Genomic DNA, 22,634 nt, shown 5'->3' with positions numbered 1-22,634 from the left:
AATTAAAAACAATAAAGAATTCAAAGAAAAGAGTGTTGGCAAAGTGAAGTGCCAAAATGTAGTGCTGGCCTTGGCATTGAAGTGTACTTCTTTTAAGGCAGATGTGCTCATGTGATTAAGTAAAATGCTGCCCTCAGAGTGCAAAAGAGCCAATTGCATTAGTGTGCTGACCTTGTGCCCCACCCTTTATGCTGCGGTTGGCAAAAGAAAAATGTGTGGTTGACAGAAGCAAAATGTGAATGACAGCTGGATAGAAGATTGGATAAAGACAGTCAACCCAAAGTCTTTCTATGTACATATATATGTATGTATCACTTTTTCTGAATGGTTTTGATTACATGAGGCTGATGATACAGCTCAGGTAACCAAGTCAGACCTAAATATAATGCTAGTAGTGGAATTATGGAGATTCGCAGGGCAATGTGTTCAGTGTACTGGCTTTCCTAGCTCATTGGCTCTGGTGATCAGTGAGGTGATAATCGGCAACAAATGAAAGGGCCTAGTGAAGCAGCTACTTGTCACGGTTCAAAGTGCCAAGGAATGCTGGAAGATGGACTAAACCTTGTAGTCTGCACCAAAATATGCTCACAACCTCTAGGCCAAGCTCTTCTTTGAAGGGCTCTATCGGGAAACATGTGATTCCCACTTGACAAGTTTCTAGATGCTGCAAACAGAGTCTTCCTAATTTGGAGGTTAGGATAACAGAAACATTGTCCATATGGTAAAGTTACACTTTCATTTTAAGTAAGGCCCTGCTTACAAATCATGTAGAATAAAGTCAGTTATTTACAACACCCTGTAAAATCGATTTGAGTTTCTGGGTGACGCATTCATAGGGTGTTTTCAAATATCTCCTGTTCCACGTTTTCCATTAGGACATGAGACTTACCATGCAGAAACACACCAAATGATGCCCTTTTCCTCCAATACATTTCATTCGTTTTTTTCATGCCGGATCTATAGGCCTGATTTTGAGGGCCCCAATTTTTCAATCCAGATAACATCCAATAGCCCTTATTTCAGAATGTATGGAATGTGATAAACTCTGCCTATTTTAACTTTATGGGGAATGGCATACAAAGTTTAGTGCTTACCGTTCCAAAATCCGGTTGTTCCTTTTTCCCCCGTTAAAATCTGGCAGTTTTCACCACCCACAATGTATGTTGGGATAAGAACTTTATCGCACTATGTAATCACCGAGTGTGATAAACTTTGCACAACTCGGAGTTGATACACACTGCACAAACCCCTGTGCAGGGGGTAACTGTTTTCCAACACACATGTAAACAGACCCTAATACCCCAGGAGCAAGGAGCCAGATTATATAGGCACCCCCAGAGATGGTAATTTACAATGAGGTGCTATTGCAAACATAACACATATTAGATGGCTGTGATGAATTGCCCTTTTTCAGTTGAGCGCAGGCACACGGTCCCTTGTATGCTTTTTAAGTATACTTCAATGGACTTAAAGCCATTTCATTTGCTTGTTTCAGTTTAATTTAAAACCATTTAATTTGCTCTTTTCAGTGTCATTTAAAAATCCTTCCTTGCAAGTGGTCAGTCATTTTTGGGAGCAGGGACCAATTACTTTATAATTACGCTTTGTCCTGTTGTCTCTTCTGTAGGGGACTATTCGTTCCTTCATTGCCTGCTTGTGTTACGAGAAGCTTAAGTTTTCATTTGCTTCGCTTTAAACTTTATGTTTACACATGGCGCCACACCATTACAAAGTGCCCAAACCACAGAATCCGGACCCGGAAAAATAACATGCTAATTTAATTGCAAATGTTTGGTTGTACAAGATTTTACTATTGCAGACGTTAGTGTTGTAGTTTATCGTGGCTTCTCCTCCATAGCAACCCCCCCTGTTACCAAGCTTGATAATACATTGTTGCGGTACTATTAGCCATAAGTGATGGATTGTTATGAGCGACGAGCTTGCGCTTTTCATCTCTGTAGGAGGCTGGCCTGGCTTATAGTGGGTACCTTGGGGTACTTACACCTTGTGCCAGGTCCAGTTATCCCTTATTGGTAGATTATTAATGTTCTAGCGGCTTAGGGTGATAGAGGTAGCTATACCAGAGCAGCTTAGGCTGAACTAGGAGACATGCAAAGCTCCTACTATACCACTAATATCATATAGCACTATATCATAAGAAACAATACTCAGAGTTACTAAACATAAAGGTACTTTATTTTAGTGACAATATGCCAAAAGTATCTCAGAGGATATAGTCCCTTAGGAGATAAGTAAAATACAGAAAATATACACACAAACCAAAATCAGGTAAGTAAACAGTTAGAAAAGTAGTACAAACACTGTAGAACACAATAGAAAGCAATAGGCCACAATAGGCCTAGGGGGCAACACAAACCATATACTCCAAAAGTGGAATGCGAACCACAAATGTACCTCATGCCTAGTGTGGCGTGTAGAGGGTCGCTGGGAGTGTAAGAAAACACTAAGGGTGTCCAAGATACCCCACCCCAAGACCCTGAAAAGTAGGAGTAAAGTTACCATACAACTCCAGAAAGACAGTAAAGTCGAGATAGGGGATTCTGCAAAGGCAACAACTGACTGCAAAGCACTGAAGACAGATTCCTGGACCTGAGGACCTGCAAAGGAAGGGGACCAAGTCCAAGAGTCACGCAAGTGTCCAGGGGGGGCAGGAGCCCACTAAACCCCAGATGAAGGTGCAAAAGAGCTGCCTCTGGGTGGAAGAAGCTGAAGATTCTGCAACAACGGGAGGTGCCAGAAGCTTCTCCTTTGGTCAGAAGATGTCCTACGGCGTGCTGGAGGATGCAGAGTTGTTTCCACGCAGAAAGACTGCAAACAAGCCTTGCTAGCTGCAAGAGTTGCGATTGAAGATAATGGGTGCTGCCTGGGCCCAGGAAAGACCAGGAGGTCGCCTCTTGGAGGAGGAGACAGAGGGAGTGCTCAGCAACAGAGAGAGCCCATGCAGAAGCAGGCAGCACCCGCAGAAGCACTTGAAAAGGCATTCAAGAAATCTGAGCATGGCAGTCATCTCAACACAACCAAAGAGGGTCCCACGTAGTCGGAGTGCTGAGGACCTGGGATGTGCTGTACACAAAGGAATCCTTGCAAAAGTGCACAGAAGCCGATAGCAGCTGCAGATCATGCAGTACACAGGATTACTTTCTGGCGTGGGGAGGCAAGGACTTACCTCCACCAAATTTGGACAGAAGGACCACTGGACTGTCGGTGTCACTTGGATTCAGCTCCTGTGTTCCAGGGACCACGCTCGTCAAGCTGAGAGGAGACCCAGAGGACCGGAGATGCAGAAGTTTGGTGCCTGCATTAGCAGGGGGAAGATTCCATCGACCCACAGGAAATTTCTTCTTCTGTGAGAAAGTAGCCTCTTTCTAGCCTTGTTACCCCCACTTTTGGCCTGTTTGTGAGTATATGTCAGGGTGTTTTCACTCTCTCACTGGGATCCTGCTAGCCAGTGAAAACCCCTATGTTGTCAGTATGTTTGTTATGTGTCACTGGGACCCTGCTAGCCAGGACCCCAGTGCTCATAAGTTTGTGGCCTATATGTGTTCCCTGTGTGATGCCTAACTGTCTTACTGAGGCTCTGCTAACCAGAACCTCAGTGGTTATGCTCTCTCTTTACTTAAAAATTTGTCACTAACAGGCTAGTGACTAAAGTTACCAATTCACATTGGCATACTGGTACACCCATATAATTCCCTTGTATATGGTACTGAGGTACCCAGGGTATTGGGGTTCCAGGAGATCCCTATGGGCTGCAGCATTTCTTTTGCCACCCATAGGGAGCTCTGACAATTCTTACACAGGCCTGCCATTGCAGCCTGCGTGAAATAACATCCACGTTATTTCACAGCCATTTACCACTGCACTTAAGTAACTTATAAGTCACCTATATATCTAACCTTCACCTGATGAAGGTTGGGTACAAAGTTACTTAGTGTGTGGGCTCCCTGGCACTAGCCGAGGTGCCCCCACATAGTTCAGGGCAAATTACCTGGACTTTGTGAGTGCGGGGACACCATTACACGTGTGCACTATACATAGGTCACTACCTATGTATAGCGTCACAATGGTAACTCCGAACATGGCCATGTAACATGTCTAAGATCATGGAATTGTCACCCCAATGCCATTCTGGCATTAGGGGGATAATTCCATGATCCCCCGGGTCGCTAGCATAGAACCCGGGTGCTGCCAAACTGCCTTTCCGGGGTCTCCACTGCAGCTGCTGCTGCTGCCAACCCCTCAGACAGGTTTCTGCCCTCCTGCGGTCCAGGCAGCCCTGGCCCAGGAAGGCAGAACAAAGGATTTCCTCTGAGAGAGGGTGTAACACCCTCTCCCTTTGGAAATAGGTGTCAGGGCTGGGGAGGAGTAGCCTCCCCCAGCCTCTGGAAATGCTTTGATGGGCAGAGATGGTGCCCATCTCTGTATAAGCCAGTCTACACCGGTTTAGGGATCCCCCAGCCCTGCTCTGGCGTGAAACTGGACAAAGGAAAGGGGAGTGGCCACTCCCCTGACCTGCACCTCCCATGGGAGGTGCCCAGAGCTCCTCCAGTGTGTCCCAGACCTCTGCCATTTTGGAAACAGAGGTGTTTGTGGCACACTGGACTGCTCTGAGTGGCCAGTGCCATCAGGTGACGTCAGAGGCTCCTTCTGATAGGCTCTTACCTCTCTTGGTAGCCAATCCTCCTTTCTTGGTAGCCAAACCTCCTTTTCTGGCTATTTAGGGTCTCTGCTTTAGGGAATTCTTTAGATAATGAATGCAAGAGCTCACCAGAGTTCCTCTGCATCTCCCTCTTCACCTTCTGCCAAAGGATCGACCACTGACTGCTCAGGACGCCTGCAAAACCGCAACAAAGTATCAAGACGACTACTAGCAACCTTGTATCGCCTCATCCTGCCGGCTTTATAGACTGTTTCCAGGTGGTGCATGCTCTGGGGGTAGCCTGCCTCCTCCCTGCACCAGGAGCTCTGAAGAAATCTCCCGTGGGTCAACAGAATCTTCCCTCTGCTAACGCAGGCACCAACAGACTGCAACACTGGTCCTCTGGGTCCCCTCTCATCCTGACGCACGTGGTCTCTGGAACTCAGCAACACTGTCCAAGTGACTCCCACAGTCCAGTGACTCTTCAGTCCAAGTTTGGTGGAGTTAAGTCCTTGCCTCCCCAAGCTAGACTGCATTGCTGGGTACCACTGCTCCGGCTCCTGTGCACTCTTCCAGGATTTCCTTCGTGCACAGCCAAGCCTGGGTCCCCGACACTCCTTCCTGCAGTGCACAACCTTCTGAGTTGTCCTCCGGCATCGTGGGACTCCCTTTTGTGACTTTGGGTGGACTCCAGTTCACTTTCCTTCCAAGTGCCTGTTCAGGTGCTTCTGCGGGTGCTGCCTGATTCTGTGAGGGCTCCCTGAGTTGCTGGGTGCCCCCTCTGTCTCCTCCTCCAAGTGGCGACATCCTGGTCCCTCCTGGGTCACAGCAGCACCCAAAAACCTCTACCATGAACCTTGCAGCTAGCAAGGCTTGTTTGTGGTCTTTCTGCCTGGGAACACCTCTGCAAGCTCCATCGCGACGTGGGACATCCGTCTTCCAAAGAAGCAGTCCCTAGCTCTCTTCTTTCTTGCAGAACTCAAAGCTTCTTCCAACAGGTGGCAGCTTCCTTGCACCCTCAGCTGGCATTGCCTGGGCTCCTGCCCACTCTCTACACTGTCGCGACTATTGGACTTGGTCCCCTTGTCTTACAGGTACTCAGGTCCGGAAATCCACTGTTGTTGCATTGCTGGTGTTTGTTCTTCCTGCAGAATCCCCCTATCATGACTTCTGTGCCCTCTGCGGGTAGTAGGTGCACTTTACACCTACCTTTCAGGGTATTGGGGTGTGCTATTTTTCTAACCCTCACTGTTTTCTTACAGTCCCAGTGACCCTCTACAAGCTCACATAGGTTTGGGGTCCATTCGCGGTTCGCATTCCACTTTTAGAGTATATGGTTTGTGTTGCCTCTAAAACTATGTGCTCCTATTGCAATCTATTGTAATTCTACATTGTTTGCATTACTTTTTTTGCTATTACTTACCTAAGTAAATAATATACAAAACAGTTCAGTACATGTACACCTAACCAAAAAGTTTTGCTTTTCTCCTCTTAAACTTTTTACTAAGTTCTGAAAAGTATTCTAAAACTTATAAATGTTTTCTAAAAGTTAGAAAAAGTTTTTTCTCTGTTCTTTGTAAAGTTCTGAAACTTTTTCTTTCTTCTCACTATTTCTAAACCTTTTACTATCATGTCTACAGAAGATTCTCCTCTTAAAATGGTCAATACTACTTATGACAGTTTGAATTTACAAGAGCCTGAGGAGTCTCTGCTTAGAGAGAGGTTTAGTGATCGGAAAGAACCCTACCAAAGAATTTCTATTTTACATGCTTATTGTGAATGATGAGTCCCAAGCAGGCACATCAAATGAGAGGTTAATAGAAGGTTCTCAATCAGACTCAGGGGATCTCCTTGAAGGAGGTAGGGAGGGTTCTGATCAGGATCTGCCCCCTAACAGGACACCCAGTAATGGTGGTAGTAATGGAGGTTCTCATCACAGTAGGGAAGTCTTTATTCCTAGAGGCCAAGTTGCTAGGGTTCAGTCAGTTATGGACAGATCCCCCTCTGTTGTTTCCAGTTTGTCTTCTGTGTCCAAGCATTCCCAACCCACCCACCCTGAGGATAACTTGTCAAAAAGTTGAGGGTTGAAGAGACCAGACTGAAGTTTAAACAGCAACAGCTGGCCTTAGATAGGGAATCCCTAGACCTGGAGAAGGAAAGACAGAGATTAGGGTTTGGACCCCATGGTGGCAGCAGCAGTATTCCTGATAGTAATCCTGTTAGAGAGCATGATTCCAGGAATCTGCACAAGATAGTCCCCCCTTACAAGGAGGGGGATGACATCAACAAGTGGTTTGCTGCACTTGAGAGGGCCTGTATGGTACAGGGGGTCCTTCAAACGCAGTGGGCTGCTATCTTGTGGCTATCTTTTACTGGAAAGGGTAGGGATAGGCTCCTTCCTGTTAGAGAAAGTGATGCTAACAATTTAGCAGTTTTGAAGGATACACTCTTGGATGGACTTGGCTTAACCACTGAACAATACAGGATTAAGTTCAGAGACACCAGAAAAGAGTCCTCACAAGACTGGACAGACTTTGTAGACTGTTCAGTGAAGGCCTTGGAGGGGTGGTTACATGGCAGTAAGGTATCTGACTATGACAGCCTGTATAATATTATTCTGAGAGAGCATATTCTTAACAATTGTGTGTCTGATTTGTTCCACCAGTACTTGATAGACTCAGATCTAACCTCTCCCCAAGAATTGGGAAAGAAGGCAGACAAATGGGTCAGAACAAGAGTGAACAGAAAAGTGAATACAGGAGGTGACAAGGATGGCAAGAAGAAAGATGGTGAGAAATCTCAGGATAAGCATGGGGATATGGGTAAAACCAAAGATCCTTCTTCAAATCCTAAACACTTTTCAGGGGGCGGGGATAAATCAAATTCTTCTTCTTCTTCACAACATACACACATTAAAAAGCCTTGGTGCTATGTGTGTAAAAATAAAGGCCATTGGCCAGGGGATAAGTACTGTCCAGGTAAACCCCCTGAGCCAACCACCACTAATACATCAAACTCTAGTGCCCCTAGCAGTAGTGGCAATGGTGGGACTGCTGGCAACAGTCAAAGTAAGGGTGTAGTTGGGTTCACTTATGGGTCCATCATAGAAACTGGGGTAGTCAGTCCCAAGACAGTTTCTGTCACACCTGGTGGCACTGGCCTTGCCACACTGGCTGCTTGTCCCCTTACAATGGATAAGTACAGGCAGACAGTTTCAATAAATGGTGTTGAGGCTCAGGCCTATAGGGACACAGGTGCAAGTATCACTTTGGTGACTGAAAACCTAGTGTCTCCTGCACAACACATCATTGGACAACAGTACAAGATTATTGATGTCCATAACTCCACTAAGGGCCTGATTTTAACCTTGGCGGACGGCGGAGGCCGTCCGCCAAGGTTCCGCCGCCAAATGACCGCACCGCGGTCACAAGACCGCGGCGGCCATTCTAACATTTCCTCTGGGCCGGCGGGCGCTCTCCAAAAGAGCGCCCGCCGGCCCAGAGGAAATGCCCCTGCAACGAGGACGCCGGCTCAGAATTGAGCCGGCGTAGTTGCAGGGGTGCGACGGGTGCAGTTTGCACCCGTCGCGTATTTCAGTGTCTGCATGGCAGACACTGAAATACTTTGCGGGGCCCTCTTACGGGGGCCCCTGCCGTGCCCATGCCATTGGCATGGGCACGGCAGGGGCCCCCAGGGGCCCCGCGGCACCCCCTACCGCCATCCTGTTCATGGCGGGTTTCCCGCCATGAACAGGATGGCGGTAGGGGCTGTCAGAATCCTCATGGCGGCGGAGCGCGCTCTGCCGCCATGAAGGATTCCCCCGAGCAGCGGTAAGTCGGCGGGAGCCCGCCGACTTGCCGCTTCTGACCGCGGCTGAACCGCCGCGGTCAGAATGCTCGTGGGAGCACCGCCAGCCTGTTGGCGGTGCTCCCGTGGTCGGTGGCCCTGGCGGCCACCGGCCGCCAGGGTCAGAATGACCCCCTAAGTTTCTTCCCTTAGCTATAGTTCAGTTTAGTTGGGGTGGAGTTACTGGCCCTAAGCAGGTGGTAGTGTCACCTAGATTACCTGTAGAATGTCTCTTAGGTAACGACCTACAGGCCTCAAGTTGGGCTGAGGTAGAGTTTAATACCCATGCAGCCATGCTGGGTATTCCTGAGGAAATGCTTCCTCTCATGTCAGCTGAAATGAAAAAGCAAAAAAGAGAAAAAGGCCTGAAAACTCAGGATCCTTCTCCAAGAATAGATAAAAAGGGCATCAAAGTATTCCCTACCCACCCTGCCATTCGGGATAGCATTCCTGTGGTGGGAGAAACCTCTCCTGGGGTGGCACCTGTACCAAGGGAACCATCAGCTAGCACAGCTGTACTCCCTGAGGTAGAAGTACCTCTCTGTGGCATAACTAATATTGGGGAGAAAAAGTGCACCATTTTAGTTAACATGGAGCATCCCTCCAACCCTCCCAGAGAAACTTAAGTGCAGCAACCCTGCACTACCTCACAACACTTAGGACAGCAGCCCTGCCCTAGTGTGGAGCTCATAGGACAGCATCCCTGCCCTGCTCCAACTCAAGAGAAACAACAACTCTGTTCTCTTTTACAGCCATATGGACGTTTTTGCCCAGCTGTGGCTTTATTGAGACAGCATCCCTGTCTGGCATTCTCATCATTAGATATAGGTCCAGTGGACAGTTCCCACTGCTCTAAACGTAAACATACTGATAGGAACTCTGAAAATATAACTTCACATTCTTGGCTAGCTAAAAAACTTCAAACCGGGTGGTTTACATTCCCAAAGGGAAGTAACCATATAGTGGATGATAAAGGGAGTAACCAATCTATTGCAGAGCTACTCTCCAAATATCACCACTTAGACAATAAAGACTCAACTGGCCAAGGTTAGCCTTATTGTCCTTCGTTTGGGGGGGGGGGGTGTAAGAAGGTAGCCTCTTTCTAGCCTTGTTACCCCCACTTTTGGCCTGTATATGTCAGGGTGTTTTTACTGTGTCACTGGGATCCTGCTACCCAGGGTCCAGTGCTCATAGTGAAAACTCTATGTTGTCAGTGTGTTTGATATGTGTCACTGGGATCCTGTCAGCCAGGATCCCAGGGCCCATACGTTTATGGCCTATATGTGTTCCGGTATTGGGGGTCAATTCCATGCATTCCCGGGTCTCCAGCATAGAGCCCGGGTACTGCTAAACTAACCTTCTGGGGTTTTCTCTGCAGCTACCGCTGCTGCCAACCCTCAGACAGGTTTCTGCCCCCCTGGGGCCTGGGCAGCCCAGTCCCAGGAAGGCAGAACAAAGGATTTCCTCTGAGAGAGGGTGTTACACCCTCTCCCTTTGGAAATAGGTGTGAAGGGCCTGAGAGGAGTAGCCTCTCCTGGCCTCTGGAAATGCTTTGAAGGGCATAGATGATGACCTCCTTGCATAAGCCAGTCTACACCAGTAGATCCCCCCAGCCCTGCTCTGGCTGAAACTGGAAAAAGGGGAGTGACCACTCCCCTGACCAGCAACTCCCAGGGGAGGTGCCCTGAGCTCCTCCAGTGTGTCCCAGACCTCTGCCATCTTGGATGCAGAGGTGTGAGGGAACAATGGACAGCTCTTAGTGGCCAGTGCCAGCAGTAGACATCAGAGACCCCTCCTGATAGGTGCTTACTTTTCTCTGTAGCCAGTCCTCCTCTGTGGGCTATTTAGGGTCTCTCCTGTGGGTATCTCATGAGATAATGAATGCAAAAGCTCACCAGAGTTCCTCTTCACTTCCCTCTTTGACTTCTGCCACGGATCGACCGCTGACTGCTCCAGGACGCCTGAAAAACCGCACCAAAGTAGCAAGAAGACTAACAGCAACATTGTAGTGCCTTGCCCTGCCGGCTTTCTCAACTGTTTCCTGGTGGTGCATGCTCTGAGGGCTGTCTGCCTTCACCCTGCACTGGAAGCCAAGAAGAATTCTCCCGTGGGTCGAAGGAATCTTCCCCCTGTCAACGCAGGCACCAAACTTCTGCATCACTGGTCCTCTGGGTCCCCTCTCATCCTGACGAGCGTGGTCCCTGGAACACAGGAGCTGGGTCCAAGTGTCCCCGACAGTCCAGTGACGCTTCTGTCCAAATTTGGTGGAGGTAAGACCTTGCCTCCCCACGCCAGACAGTAATCCTTTGTACTGCATGAACTGCAGCTGCTAGGGCTTCTGTGCACTCTTGCAAGACTTCCTTTCTGCACAGCCTAGCCCAGGACCCCAGCACTCTGTCCTGCATTGCCCAACTCGCTGAACTGGACTCCGACTTCGTGGGATTCCCTTTTGTTGTGCTGAGTTGACCGTCATCCTCAGATCTTCTAAGCACCTGTTCAGGTGCTTCTGCAGGTGCTGCCTGCTTCTGCGTGGGCTCTCCATGTTGCTGAGCACCCCCTCTGTCTCCTCCTCCAAGGGGCGACCTCCTGGTCCTTCCTGGGACATGGCAGCACCCAAAACCTCTAACCGCGACTCTTGCAGCTAGCAAGGTGTGTTTGTGGTCTTTCTGCGTGGAAACAACTCTGCATCCTCCAGCATGCCGTGGGACATCTTCTGACCAAAGGAGAAGTTCCTGGCACCTTCGTTGTTGCAGAATCCTCAGCTTCTTCCACCCGGAGGCTCCTGCCCCCCCCCGGACACTTGGGTGACTCTTGGACTTGGTCCACTTCCTTTACAGGTCCTCAGGTCCAGAAATCTGTCTTCAGTGCTTTGCAGTCAGTTGTTGTCCTTGCAGAATCCCCTATCTCGACTTTACTGTCTTTCTGGGGTAGTAGGGTAACTTTACTCCTACTTTTCAGGGTCTTGGGGCGGGGTATCTAGGACTTCCTTAGTGTTTTCTTACAGTCCTTGCGACCCTCTACACACTACACTAGGCATGGGGTCCATTCGTGGTTCGCATTACACTTTTGGAGTGTATGGTTTGTGTTGCCCCCAGGCCTATTTCCTCCTATTGCATTCTATTGTGTTCTACAGTGTTTGCACTAGTTTTCGAACTGTTTACTTACCTGATTTGGTTTGTGTGTCTATATTTTGTGTATATTACTTACCTCCTATGGGAATGTATCCTCTGAGATACTTTTGGCATATTGTCACTAAAATAAAGTACCTTTATTTTTAGTAACTCTGGGTATTGTGTTTTCTTATGTTATAGTGCTAAGTGATATAAGTGGTATAGTAGGAGCTTTGCATGTCTCCTAGTTCAGCCTAAGCTGCTCTGCTATAGCTACCTCTATCAGCCTAAGCTGCTAGAACACCTCTAATCTACTAATAAGGGATAACTGGACCTGGCACAAGGTGTAAGTACCACAAGGTACCCACTATCAGCCAGGCCAGCCTCCTACACTAGACACCTAGGGGAATCCAAGATGGGGTGACTTGTGGGGCTCCGACTAGTTCTGTTACCCAGACTCCTTTGCAAACCTCACAATTTGGCCAAAGAAACACTTGTTCCTCTCATTTCGGTGACAGAAAGTGCTGGAATCAGAGAGGAGCCACAAATTTCCTTCCACCTAGCGTTCCCCCAAGTCTCCCGATAAAATTGGTACCTCTCTTGTAGGGGTAGGCTTAGTGTCAGTGCAGGAAATGCCCCAAAACACAACGTGGACACATCACATTTTCACAAAGAAAACAGAGGTGTTTTTTGCAAAGTGCCTTGCTGTGGATTTTGGCCTCTAGCTCAGCCGGCACCTAGGGAAACCTAGCAAACCTGTACATTTTTTAAAATATAGACACCTAGGGGAATCCAAGATAGGGTGACTTGTTGGGCTCTGACCAGGTTCTGTTACCCAGAATCCTTTGCAACCTCAAAATTTGGCCAAAAAAACACTTTTTCCTCTCTGTGACAGAACCTTCTGGAATCAGAGAGAAGCCACAAATTTCCTTCCAACCAGCATTCCCCCAAGTTTCCTAATAAAAATGGTACCTCAATTTTGTGGGTAGGCCTACTGCCCGGGAAAGGAAATGCCCGAAAACACTATCTGGACCCATCAAAATTATCAAATACAAAACTACCTGTTTTTGCGGGAGGCACCTTCCTTTTGTGGTCCTGGGCTCAGCAGCCATCTAGGGAAACCTACCAAACCCAGACATTTCTGAAAACTAGACACCCGAGGGAGTCCAAGGAGGTGTGACTTGCGTGGAACCCCCAATGTTTTCTTACCCAGAATCCTCAGCAAACCTCAAATTTAGCTAAAAAAACACGTTTCCCACATTTCTGTGTGGGATCATCGCACTGGGACAAATTTCACACCACCCATTGTTCCCCTCAATCTCCCGGTACAAATTATACCCTATTTGTGTAGGTTGGCCAAGTGCTTGTGACAGGGAAGAGCCAAAAAAATGTCAAAATTGAGGGGGAACCAAAGCGGGTCCAAAAGGGCAGTTTGAAAGAAAACATTTCTAGGCTGACAAGTGCAGCAGAATTTTTATCGGTATGGATGAGACAATGCTGGGTGGTAGGAATTTTGTGGATTCCTGCAGATCCTGGAAGATTCCATCACAAAAACGTTGGAAAAATGTGTGATTTCCTGCAGAGTTGAAGTTTTGCAGGGCATTGTGGGTAAGAGAATGATGCTGGGTGCTTGTGAAACACACCACCCTGGAATCACCCAGATGTTTAGTTTTCAGATGTATCTAGGTCTTGTGGATTTTTCTACATGGCAGCGTCCCAAAGTCCATAAAGTGCAGCCCTCACCATTCTAAGTGGGATGATTTTGAGAGTTAGCCAAGCTCTCATGGCCCAAATGTAAAACCAAAACCCTAAATAATCAAAAGTCTTTTGGCTTGCTGTGGGATAAGATGTTTTAGAGTGCAGGGGAGAGCTGAAAGACTGTTACCCCCTACAGTTGGGGTGGGGGCATAACCAGGCCCATACTGGTTGGTAGCCACCACCCCACTGTTTTTTTTTTATTCCCTGGCATCTAGTAGACTTTTTGCCCCCCGGGGTGTGGATCAGGGGTAATAGCCCCATCTGCCCACTGGTGGGCAGAACAACTTTGGCCCCATTTATTTGAGATGAGGGTATTTTTTTAAAACAAATTTCCCTGGTCTCTGGTGGGCTTTCTGCCCCCCCCCCCTTGGGGGCAGATGGGCCTTCCAAAAATAGGCCAATCTGCCCCCAGTGGGGGCAGGTATGGCCAACAGTAATGTGCCCCCATGGAGAGCGACCCTTACCCAAGGGGCTGCCCCCCTAAAGAAAACACACACATACACACACACCAATCGCTGGTGCCTAAGTGGTTTCTGCCCCCCCGCCGATCTGCCACCAAGGGGAGCAGAAATGGCCAAAAATAAATTTGCCCCCCCCCAGGGAAGCGACCCTTGCCTAAGGGGTCACTCCCCACATCTAAAAAAACAAAACAAAAATAAACAAATAAAATGATCCCAGGCGCCTAGAGGTTTCTGCCCCCAGGGGGGACAAAAATTGCCTAAAATAAATCACCCCCCCCCCCCGGGGAGCGATCCTTACCTAAGGGGTGGCTCCCCTTGCGTGAAATTTGCACAAAAAAAAAATCCCCGGTGCCTAGTGGTTTCTGCCCCCCTTGGGGACAGATTGGCCTATCAAAAATCGGCCGATCTGCCCCCAAGGAGGGCAGAAATGGTCTAAATACAACTTTCCCCCAGCGGAGTGACCCTTGCCTAAGGGGTCGCTCCCCACCTCTAAATAAAAAAAAAAAGATCCCTGGTGCCTAGTGGTTTCTGCCCCCCTTGGGGACAGACTGGCCTCATAAAAATATGCCGATATGCCCCCAAGGGGGGCAATAATGGACTAAATATAATGTGCCCCCTAGGGGAGCCACCCCTGCCTAAGGGGTGGCTCTCCAAATTTAAAAAACAACAAAAGAAATGATCCCTGGTGCCTAGTGGTGGGCAGAACAGCCTAATAACAATTGGCCGATCTGCCCCGGGGGCAGAAAAGGCCTTGAAATAAAATGCCCCCTGTGGAGCAACCCTTGCCCAAGGGGTCGCTCCCCTTATGCAAAGCATTTCTCTTCCTATCGCGCTGGAATCTGAGCTTCCAGCACGATGGGGAAGTGGCCTCTGATGAGGTCAGTGCGCAAATGTGCGCTGAGATCATCAGACGTCACTGAGGGGTTCGGGGGGTTGGGGTGGAAGGGGAAGGTCTTCCCCTTCTATCCCTGCCTTGGGGGGTGGGAGGGAAGCCCACAGAAGGAGCACTAGCGCTCCCACTGAGCTCAGTGCCGAGGACGTAATGGTTACGTCTTCGGCACAGAGGACGTAACCATTACGTCCCCGACACAGAAGGGGTTAAAGTCATTTCATTTTACCTCAGGCATCTTAGAAGAACTAAGACCTTCATCCCAGATGATAACTTCAGAACAGTGGTGTAGTCTTTCATGCTAATTGGGGTGGACTATGAAGCTCGCTTCTCACAAGTGTCCCTGGTATACACTGCCCCCACTAATGGCTATTGTCTACTCAAGTACCAGGCTGGTTTCTAAATAGAACAAACATAGCTTTCCTGTTCTGAGCATGCTTAAATGGCTGTAGAATACAGTTGAATCTTAAAATGTGCTGCATTGTTGAAACGTCAATGTAGGGATCTAAAAAAAAGATTTCTGTGTGAGCACCCTGAGTTTGGAACTCTTTTACAGCAGGTATCAAGATGACGTCCGTGAAATATTCAAAAGAGAAAAAAAGATTACTGTGACAGTGGCTTCTGGCTCAGGGAGAAGTCAGATCCTAGCCACAGATTGAAGAAGTGTCTCCAAAGCTCAATTGCCTGAGCCCCAGAACAGCACCAGCAACATTAAATTTGAAGAAGCCCAAACCAGCAGGTTAGTAGCCACTACAGAGGAATCACCGCTGACTGACACTGGGTACCGCAAGAGACTGATCCTCAGTGGCCAAACGTTTCACTGAAGTCAACCAGACCCCAGAGTGTCATCAGAGTCCAGATTGGTTGCCCAAGAGGGACTTTAGTTTCCACTACAGGATTTTCCTGTGACCGTTGTGTTTGGAGACCAGTAGCCCAGCAGCAGCTGGCCTTTTACTGTCTAGGAGAGGACTTTGTGGGACTCTAACCTTTGTGGCCAAAGTTGCCCCACATGACCTATGGACTGGGGAATCACCACAAAGGCATCCCCATCGAGCACACAGCAACAGGAGCTTTTTGAGCATCTTTTCAACCTGTATTCCCAGCATCAGGACCACCCCATTAAAGTCTATGGTGGTCATGTTGTAAAGATTGTCACTGAACTGGAAAATGCTCTGGTGGCCAGGTAACTGTCCAAGGTTTGTTTACTGGTCCTCTTAACCTTCATCCTGTCAGATTTGGTTGTTTAAGCCGGGCTGGAGTAGCCGAACGTACAAACTTTTCAAATGGTAGCAAACTTTAAAATGACCAATGATTATTTGCTGTAGAGTTACAAAGTAATAAATCTTTACAAATCTTTAACTCCGGAACCCTCTTGTGGATTATGTTCATCTTGCACTCTAAAAAATCATACAAAATAGAATCTATTTGTTTAGTACTGTTAAATGCTTTACACTGTTCCTTTGTGCAAGCCTTGCTGCTCAAAGTAATGGCTACCCATGGTTGAGCGAAAGGTTTTTCAAATGAGTCTGACTGGACTCAAGACAGTTTCTGTGAATGTATTCCACAATAAGGCTGCACAGCCATCCCATATAATACACCCACATCCTCACACCACATTTCACATGTAGCAAATTTACATTATACTTCCATTGTTGTTGTTCATCACCTATTGCAAGGAGGTCCTGTGTTAATTACTCAATCACCATTTTTCTATAAAGGATATATTTTTATAGGTGAAGTATCTTTACCAAATATCAGTGTTGGGAGTAGACTAAAAAGTGTGCTTCACATTAAACTTTTCTCAAAACTAATATCAGCAAGGTGATGGTGTCTGCTATTTGAATGGTGAACAGTTACACTAATGACATTATTAGTTAAACACACTTTCAGAAGACAAATGTAGGGTACATTACCTTTCAGACTCTTTAGACCAGCTGTCAGGCAGATAGGTGAAGAACAAGCACTGTGGGTCAAAGGTGCAAGCTGTCTGGCAATATTCAACACTTGGTGCAAACACTGAAAGTAAGTCTCCACCTTGGAAGGATATGTCTTTGTACAGCATAGACGTGCAGCCTAGTGTTTAAAGACACACTGTGTCAGCATATATTTTGTGCTGTAGGTCAACTTTTTTTAAGCAATAGCAATAGCATTAACCTTACAGACAGCAAAAGAGGGCCTGATTTAAATGTTGGCATTCCATTAGATCTACTTCACAGTGATGGAGTAATTTGAAGAATAAGTGTAACTTTGACATATAGCTCTGTCATGTTTGACAGAGCTGTCCATCGGCCCAGCGGACATTTCAAGCACTGACAGGAACTGCTGTCACGGCGGTTCCTGCCAATGTATTGTTGGATATTGTTTTTGAAAATGAAAAAAAAATCTTCCCTGACATGGATGTTTCCTCCCATGGCAAGGGGGAGATTGTTCATGTTTTAATGCCCCTTACACGCAGGTTTTTTCTAACAGTGGTAGGCATTGAAAAATAGCTATATATCACCCATCTAAATTAGGTGGGCAGACATATAGCCAAATTTCTAACTGACCACAGCTGAGACAGGGTAGTCTCCCCATCCTCAAACTACGGTGCACTCGAATCACGTTGCGATGGAGTTCCCTCTTCACCAACATTTAAATCGGGCCCTGAATGTTCAACAAGCATAGTGTTTCAAGTTAGGTAAATGTATGAGCTCCCTTTATCCAGACAACCAACAATGCTTGACAATTGAACATATGGCACATTCAACATGAAATACATAAATGAGGTACACTGCCAACTGGAATTATGATGGCATGTGTTATACAGGTTGCACTTCATTTAACATTTTTACTTCCTAGATTACTCTTAAATATGGTAGCCATAGACCACCATTTATTTTCGCAAAAAAGACAGAGGGGTCTGTTCACAAAAGCATTTTGGAGTATTTTAATTGAATTTGTACGATAAGCTTCACAAAAACAAAAGTATGTTTTTAGAAAACAAGGGTGCAAATCAAAATTATGTTTCCTTTCCTAGAATTGCTCAGTGACAAACACCATTCTTCGCTTGTATTAAAACTGGCACGTTGTCCTGTCTTTCCTCAACCCAATAGGGAGAAGTGGGCATTGGGAAAATGTGTTCATTGTGATAGCAATGGAAGGAGTTGATGGAAGAAAATAAAAAATGTCCTGATTGACATTAAAATGCATTAGAAATACAAGCCTGCACCCTACATTGAAAATGTATGCTTCCTTTCCAGCATATCTAATGCTACAGTCAGACAACAAGCAGTGTGCTTGCCAACATGCTTCAAATTTCTTGAACATGTAGTAAATCCAATTGTAATTTTCCCAACCATTTTTGCAATGCTCCCTACCCCATTTTACCCATGGCAAGAATTGCTGACATTTGTAGTGCAACCAGAATTCTACTTTACTATTAAATGCTAAATTAAGACATTGCTTTCCAGCACCCTACACAAATCACATAAATTAAGGTCATTATATGATAGCAAACTCTGACATAGCACAAAGAGACTTTGACTCACCATAATCTGCTATAGCTGCTATTCTGGGATGGGGGAACTGCCAGGTTTGTGATAACAGAACCTCAACTGGTCCCAACATCAGAAACCTTTGACCGGTGGTCCACCTATCACAGGACCACTGGCTTTAGCAGATTGTAATTGCTGCCCCATACAAGCGGGCTTTTCAATGTGCATTTTCTTTCTTTCATCCACCAGAAATGTAAGAAACGTACAGGAAAATTAAAACAATGTCCCTGATTCGAATGAAAAACTACCTGTGGTGTAGGAAGGATGATTTGATTCTAAAATCCAAATCACTTGCCTTGATGCATTCCACCATTCCAGAAGGAGCATAATCAGTGAAAATAGCCAGTTAGATGGCAGCCAGACAGCAGAGGGAGGCCTATACTACTCCATTGTCTTGGCTACCTGCTTGTCTAATGTTAAATGATACTCAAAACTGCATCCAGTTGTTTCTAAATCACAGTCAATACCACTGTGCAGGAAACAACAGTTTGTTTGCTAGAACTTTATCTACAGGCTCAGCTTAATAAAGTTGCATGAAATTTATTTTGCCTAATTTATCTACCAAATTGGTGTCCATTTATTAATCAAAACAATACCTATAACTACAACTTGAAATTTGACGGCCCAAGATGGTGACCGATGAGTCACCTCTCTGCAAGCTCTGGCCAGTGCACCCATTTTAGATTCAGCATAAGCGTACAGCCTCTTGTATACTTTTTTAGGTTGAGCATAAGCGTATTGCCTCTAGTATGCCTTTTAGTATACTTCTATGGGCTGAAAGTCATTGTATTTGTTAGTTTTAGTGTCATTTAAAGATCCTTGTTTGCTATTGGTCAGTCATGCCTTTTTGTCCTTTCTTTTTGTCTTTGAAGCAAGGACTAACTACTGTATAGTTATGCTTTGTCATGTTATCTGTTTTTTCTGGACTTTTTTTCTTGGTTTCCTGCTCATATTCGGCAAAGCTTCCCTTTTCATTTGCAGAGCATTCTTGATCTCAGTTAACGTCCTCTATGAGTGTTTGCTTTTTTCAGGATGTTGTTACTTATTTATTTTTCCAGCCAGCACATTACTCTTGTCTCTGGTAGGTTTCACGAATGCATGGCTCCTTGTTCTTTTCCCAACCAATTTTATGCCTGCATGTGTGTACCATGAACCACACCAGAAGAGTCACAATTTCCACAAGATTCCAGTGCATGGATTTTGCTCGCTACATTGTGAATGCGATGGAACACTTTGGTTCCCAATTTGCTCCCCTGTACGCAGTCAAAACTAGCCAGGGGGTCTACACACAGTGTGGGAACCAAACGAGTAGAGTAAAAACTCACACTCCCTGCATTATCTGTGTACATTCTGCTTCCAGCTCGGCCCTCTTTTTGTCAGGACCCTAGTGGCGCGTGGGCGCAATTACCCATATGTTGCAGCCACCATTTCTGTGAAACCACACATCTTGTGTGGTAAAAGTCACCTGCCTAAACGATTGGGCCATTGGTGGTATCACTGCCCTGTTCATTACCCAAGAACTAAGGTGAAGACTCTACATCCTTATTTGAGCACACACAACACACATCACCGTAGAAAAAGAACCAGGAAGTCAGGGAGGACTTCATTTCCCAGCCTCCCCTGACGATAATTATTCTTGGGTGTGGTCAGGCTATAAATACCTGCCACACCCATTCAACCGACGCTTCCTATTTTGAGCATCTATGAAGAGCAGGTCCCTTTTGCGCTGCTGTTGAGATTTAATTGAGCCTATTTTTCCTTTAGCAAGCGGCAGGCTCGCGCCAGTGAGAAATTTCCTTTAGGGCATTCCTGCCCTTTCTGTGAACTCCGAATTCAGAGTTTATTTGAACAGTGAAATGGCTAAGAGGATGTTGCATAGCAACATCGTTTCTATCAGCCCTTGTATTCAATGCGATTCAAAGTAACCATTTTTCTCCGGGGCATTTTCTTTGGACGTTGGTTACATGTTTACTAATATATGTTTTGCTTAGAAAATTGTGTAATCGTTTTAGGCTTTGAATGCGCTAGTTCCACTCCACAGTGTTATTGGATTTTCTGGGTTATTTCTTATCTGACTTTGGTGTTGCCTGGAAGTAGCACCCTTATCAGCATCGTGCAGATCCCGAGAACTTGGACCTCCTGACACTTTTCTCTGTTTGTCAGATTGTATACAAACAGCAGGGGTATTCTTCTAAAGAGAGAAGAAGGACTTCGCCAACAAGGTTCTAGAAGATTCAGAGGACGTCTGTGCAGGTGCATGCAGCGGCAGTGCGTGGGTCTGCTCCGGCCAGCAGATGTTAGGGCCTGATGGATGACAGCAAGGTAAGCACCAGCAATGCAGCCTCAGGGTGATGCCCCTTGCCTATAGATATGTTCACTCCATGTAACTCAATCTTCTATCTCTCCTAGAAGCACAATTTAATGATTGCATGTGCGTTGCCCATTTCATCAAGCTTAGTAATGTGATATAGAAGAATGCTGTGTGTAAAAGTTCAGGACAGCATCTGCTTATGTGTTACCTTGAACAAACTTGAAACCTGAGTATGCATGTTTGTAAAGTTTGTTTCTCACTGTCGTCTATGTGGAGGATCTGAAATTATTTACCTTTAACAGAGAAAGTTCCAGAAGGAAAAGAAGGCATGACTTGCCCAAAAGTTTATATAAACTACACTGACGGTGTTATCATGAGGGTGTTTGTGGCATTGACTACTCATATTAGTTAAATCTATTGGAATTATGTAGCTATTCAGGACCAGGTCATGTGGTGAGCTTGACTACTTTATCTTAATCGTAGATACATGTAGTCTGCCTATCCGTATGTCCATCCTCCAGAGCTCTCCATGCTTGCTTTCACAAGTAAGGGTGCGCTCCTTTCTGTCTACCAAAAGAAACTCACTGTGCCTCCTACATCAACTGGGAGTGTAGCAAGGTATGCTCCATAAATGGGAGGAGAGTGGTGATAATATTATTCCTAATGACCAGGCTCAAACTGAGGCGTTGCCTCCTTAGTGGCACAAACACAGGGCTGCCTGCCTCTGGTTCCTGTATGGTGCCCTTGACTGAGCAGGTGTAGGAAAGTACCATCTTGCCTGGCATGTTACCCCCATTTTTACATGTATGTCAGTTTGTTTTTGCCTGTCTCAGTGGGATCCTGCTAGCCAGGGCTCCAGTGCTCATAGTTTGTGGCCTGAATGTGTGTCCCTGTGAAGTGACTAACTGTGGCACTGAGGCTCTGCTAATCAGAACCTCAGTGCTTATGCTCTCTCTGTCTTTAAAATTGTCACTATAGGCTAGTGACCATTTTCACCAATTCTAACTGGCACACTGGAACACCCTTATAATTCCCTAGTATAAGGTACCAAGGTACCCAGGGTATTTGGGTTCCAGGAGATCCCTATAGGTTGCAGCATTTATTTTGCCACCCATAGGGAGCTCAGACAAATCTTACACATGACTGTCAATGCAGCCTGAGTGACATAACGTCCATGTTATTTCACAACCATTTTACACTGCACTTAAGTAACTTATAAGTCACATATATGTCTAACCCTCACTTAGTGAAGGTTAGGTGAAAAGTTACTAAGTGTGAGGGCACCCTGGCACTAGCCAAGGTGCCCCTACATAGTTCATGGAAATTTCCCCGGACTTTGTGAGTGCGGGGACACCATTACACACGTGCACTACATACAGGTCAATACCTATATGTAGCTTCACAATGGTAACTCCGAATATGGCCATGTACCATGTCTAAGATCATGGAATTGTCCCCCCAAGCCAAAGCTGGTATTGGGGTGCCAATCCCATGCATCCCGGGGCTCCACCATGGACCCCGGGTACTGCCAAACCAGCTCTCTGGGATTTTCACTGCAGCTACCGCTACTGCCAACCCACAGACAGGGTTCTGCCTTCCTGGTGTCTGGGCAGCCCAGTCCCAGGAAGGCAGAACAAAGGATTTCCTCTGAGAGAGGGTGTTACACCCTCTCCCTTTGGAAATAGGTGTAAAGGGCTGGGGAGGAGTAGCCTCTCCCAGCCTCTGGAAATAATTTGAAGGGCACAGATGGTGCCCTCCTTGCATAAGCCAGTCTACACTGGTTCGGGGAACCCCCAGTCCCTGCTCTGATGCAAAACTGGACAAAGGAAAGGGGAGTGACCACTCCACTGTCCATCACCACCCCAGAGGTGGTGCCGAGAGCTCCTCCAGTGTGTCCCAGACCTCTGCCATCTTGAATCCAGAGGTGTGAGGGCACAGTGGAAGCCTTTGAGTGGCCAGTGCCAGCAGGTGACGTCAGAGACCCCTCCTGATAGGTGCTTACCTCACTAGGTGGCGAATGCTCCTCTGAGGGCTATTTAGGGTCTCTCCGGTGGGCTTTTCCTCAG

General features: G+C 46.7%; 1 protein-coding gene across 1 annotated transcript in view; it reads right to left on the bottom strand.

The window, feature by feature from the left end:
- LOC138245998 (plasma kallikrein-like) overlaps positions 1-22,634 on the bottom strand; it is a 525,156-nt gene that overhangs the window by 458,826 nt on the left and 43,696 nt on the right. Inside the window, exon 3 of the mRNA XM_069200127.1 lies at positions 16,638-16,797. Coding sequence (XP_069056228.1) covers positions 16,638-16,797 — 160 coding nt within the window. The remainder of the gene's footprint in view (positions 1-16,637; positions 16,798-22,634) is intronic.

The sequence above is a fragment of the Pleurodeles waltl genome, chromosome 1_2, assembly GCF_031143425.1.
Source record: "Pleurodeles waltl isolate 20211129_DDA chromosome 1_2, aPleWal1.hap1.20221129, whole genome shotgun sequence".
NCBI classification, from domain to species: domain Eukaryota; kingdom Metazoa; phylum Chordata; class Amphibia; order Caudata; family Salamandridae; genus Pleurodeles; species Pleurodeles waltl.
The sequence above is the reverse complement of the archived record's forward strand: the minus strand, read 5'-3'. Positions and strand labels throughout refer to the sequence as shown.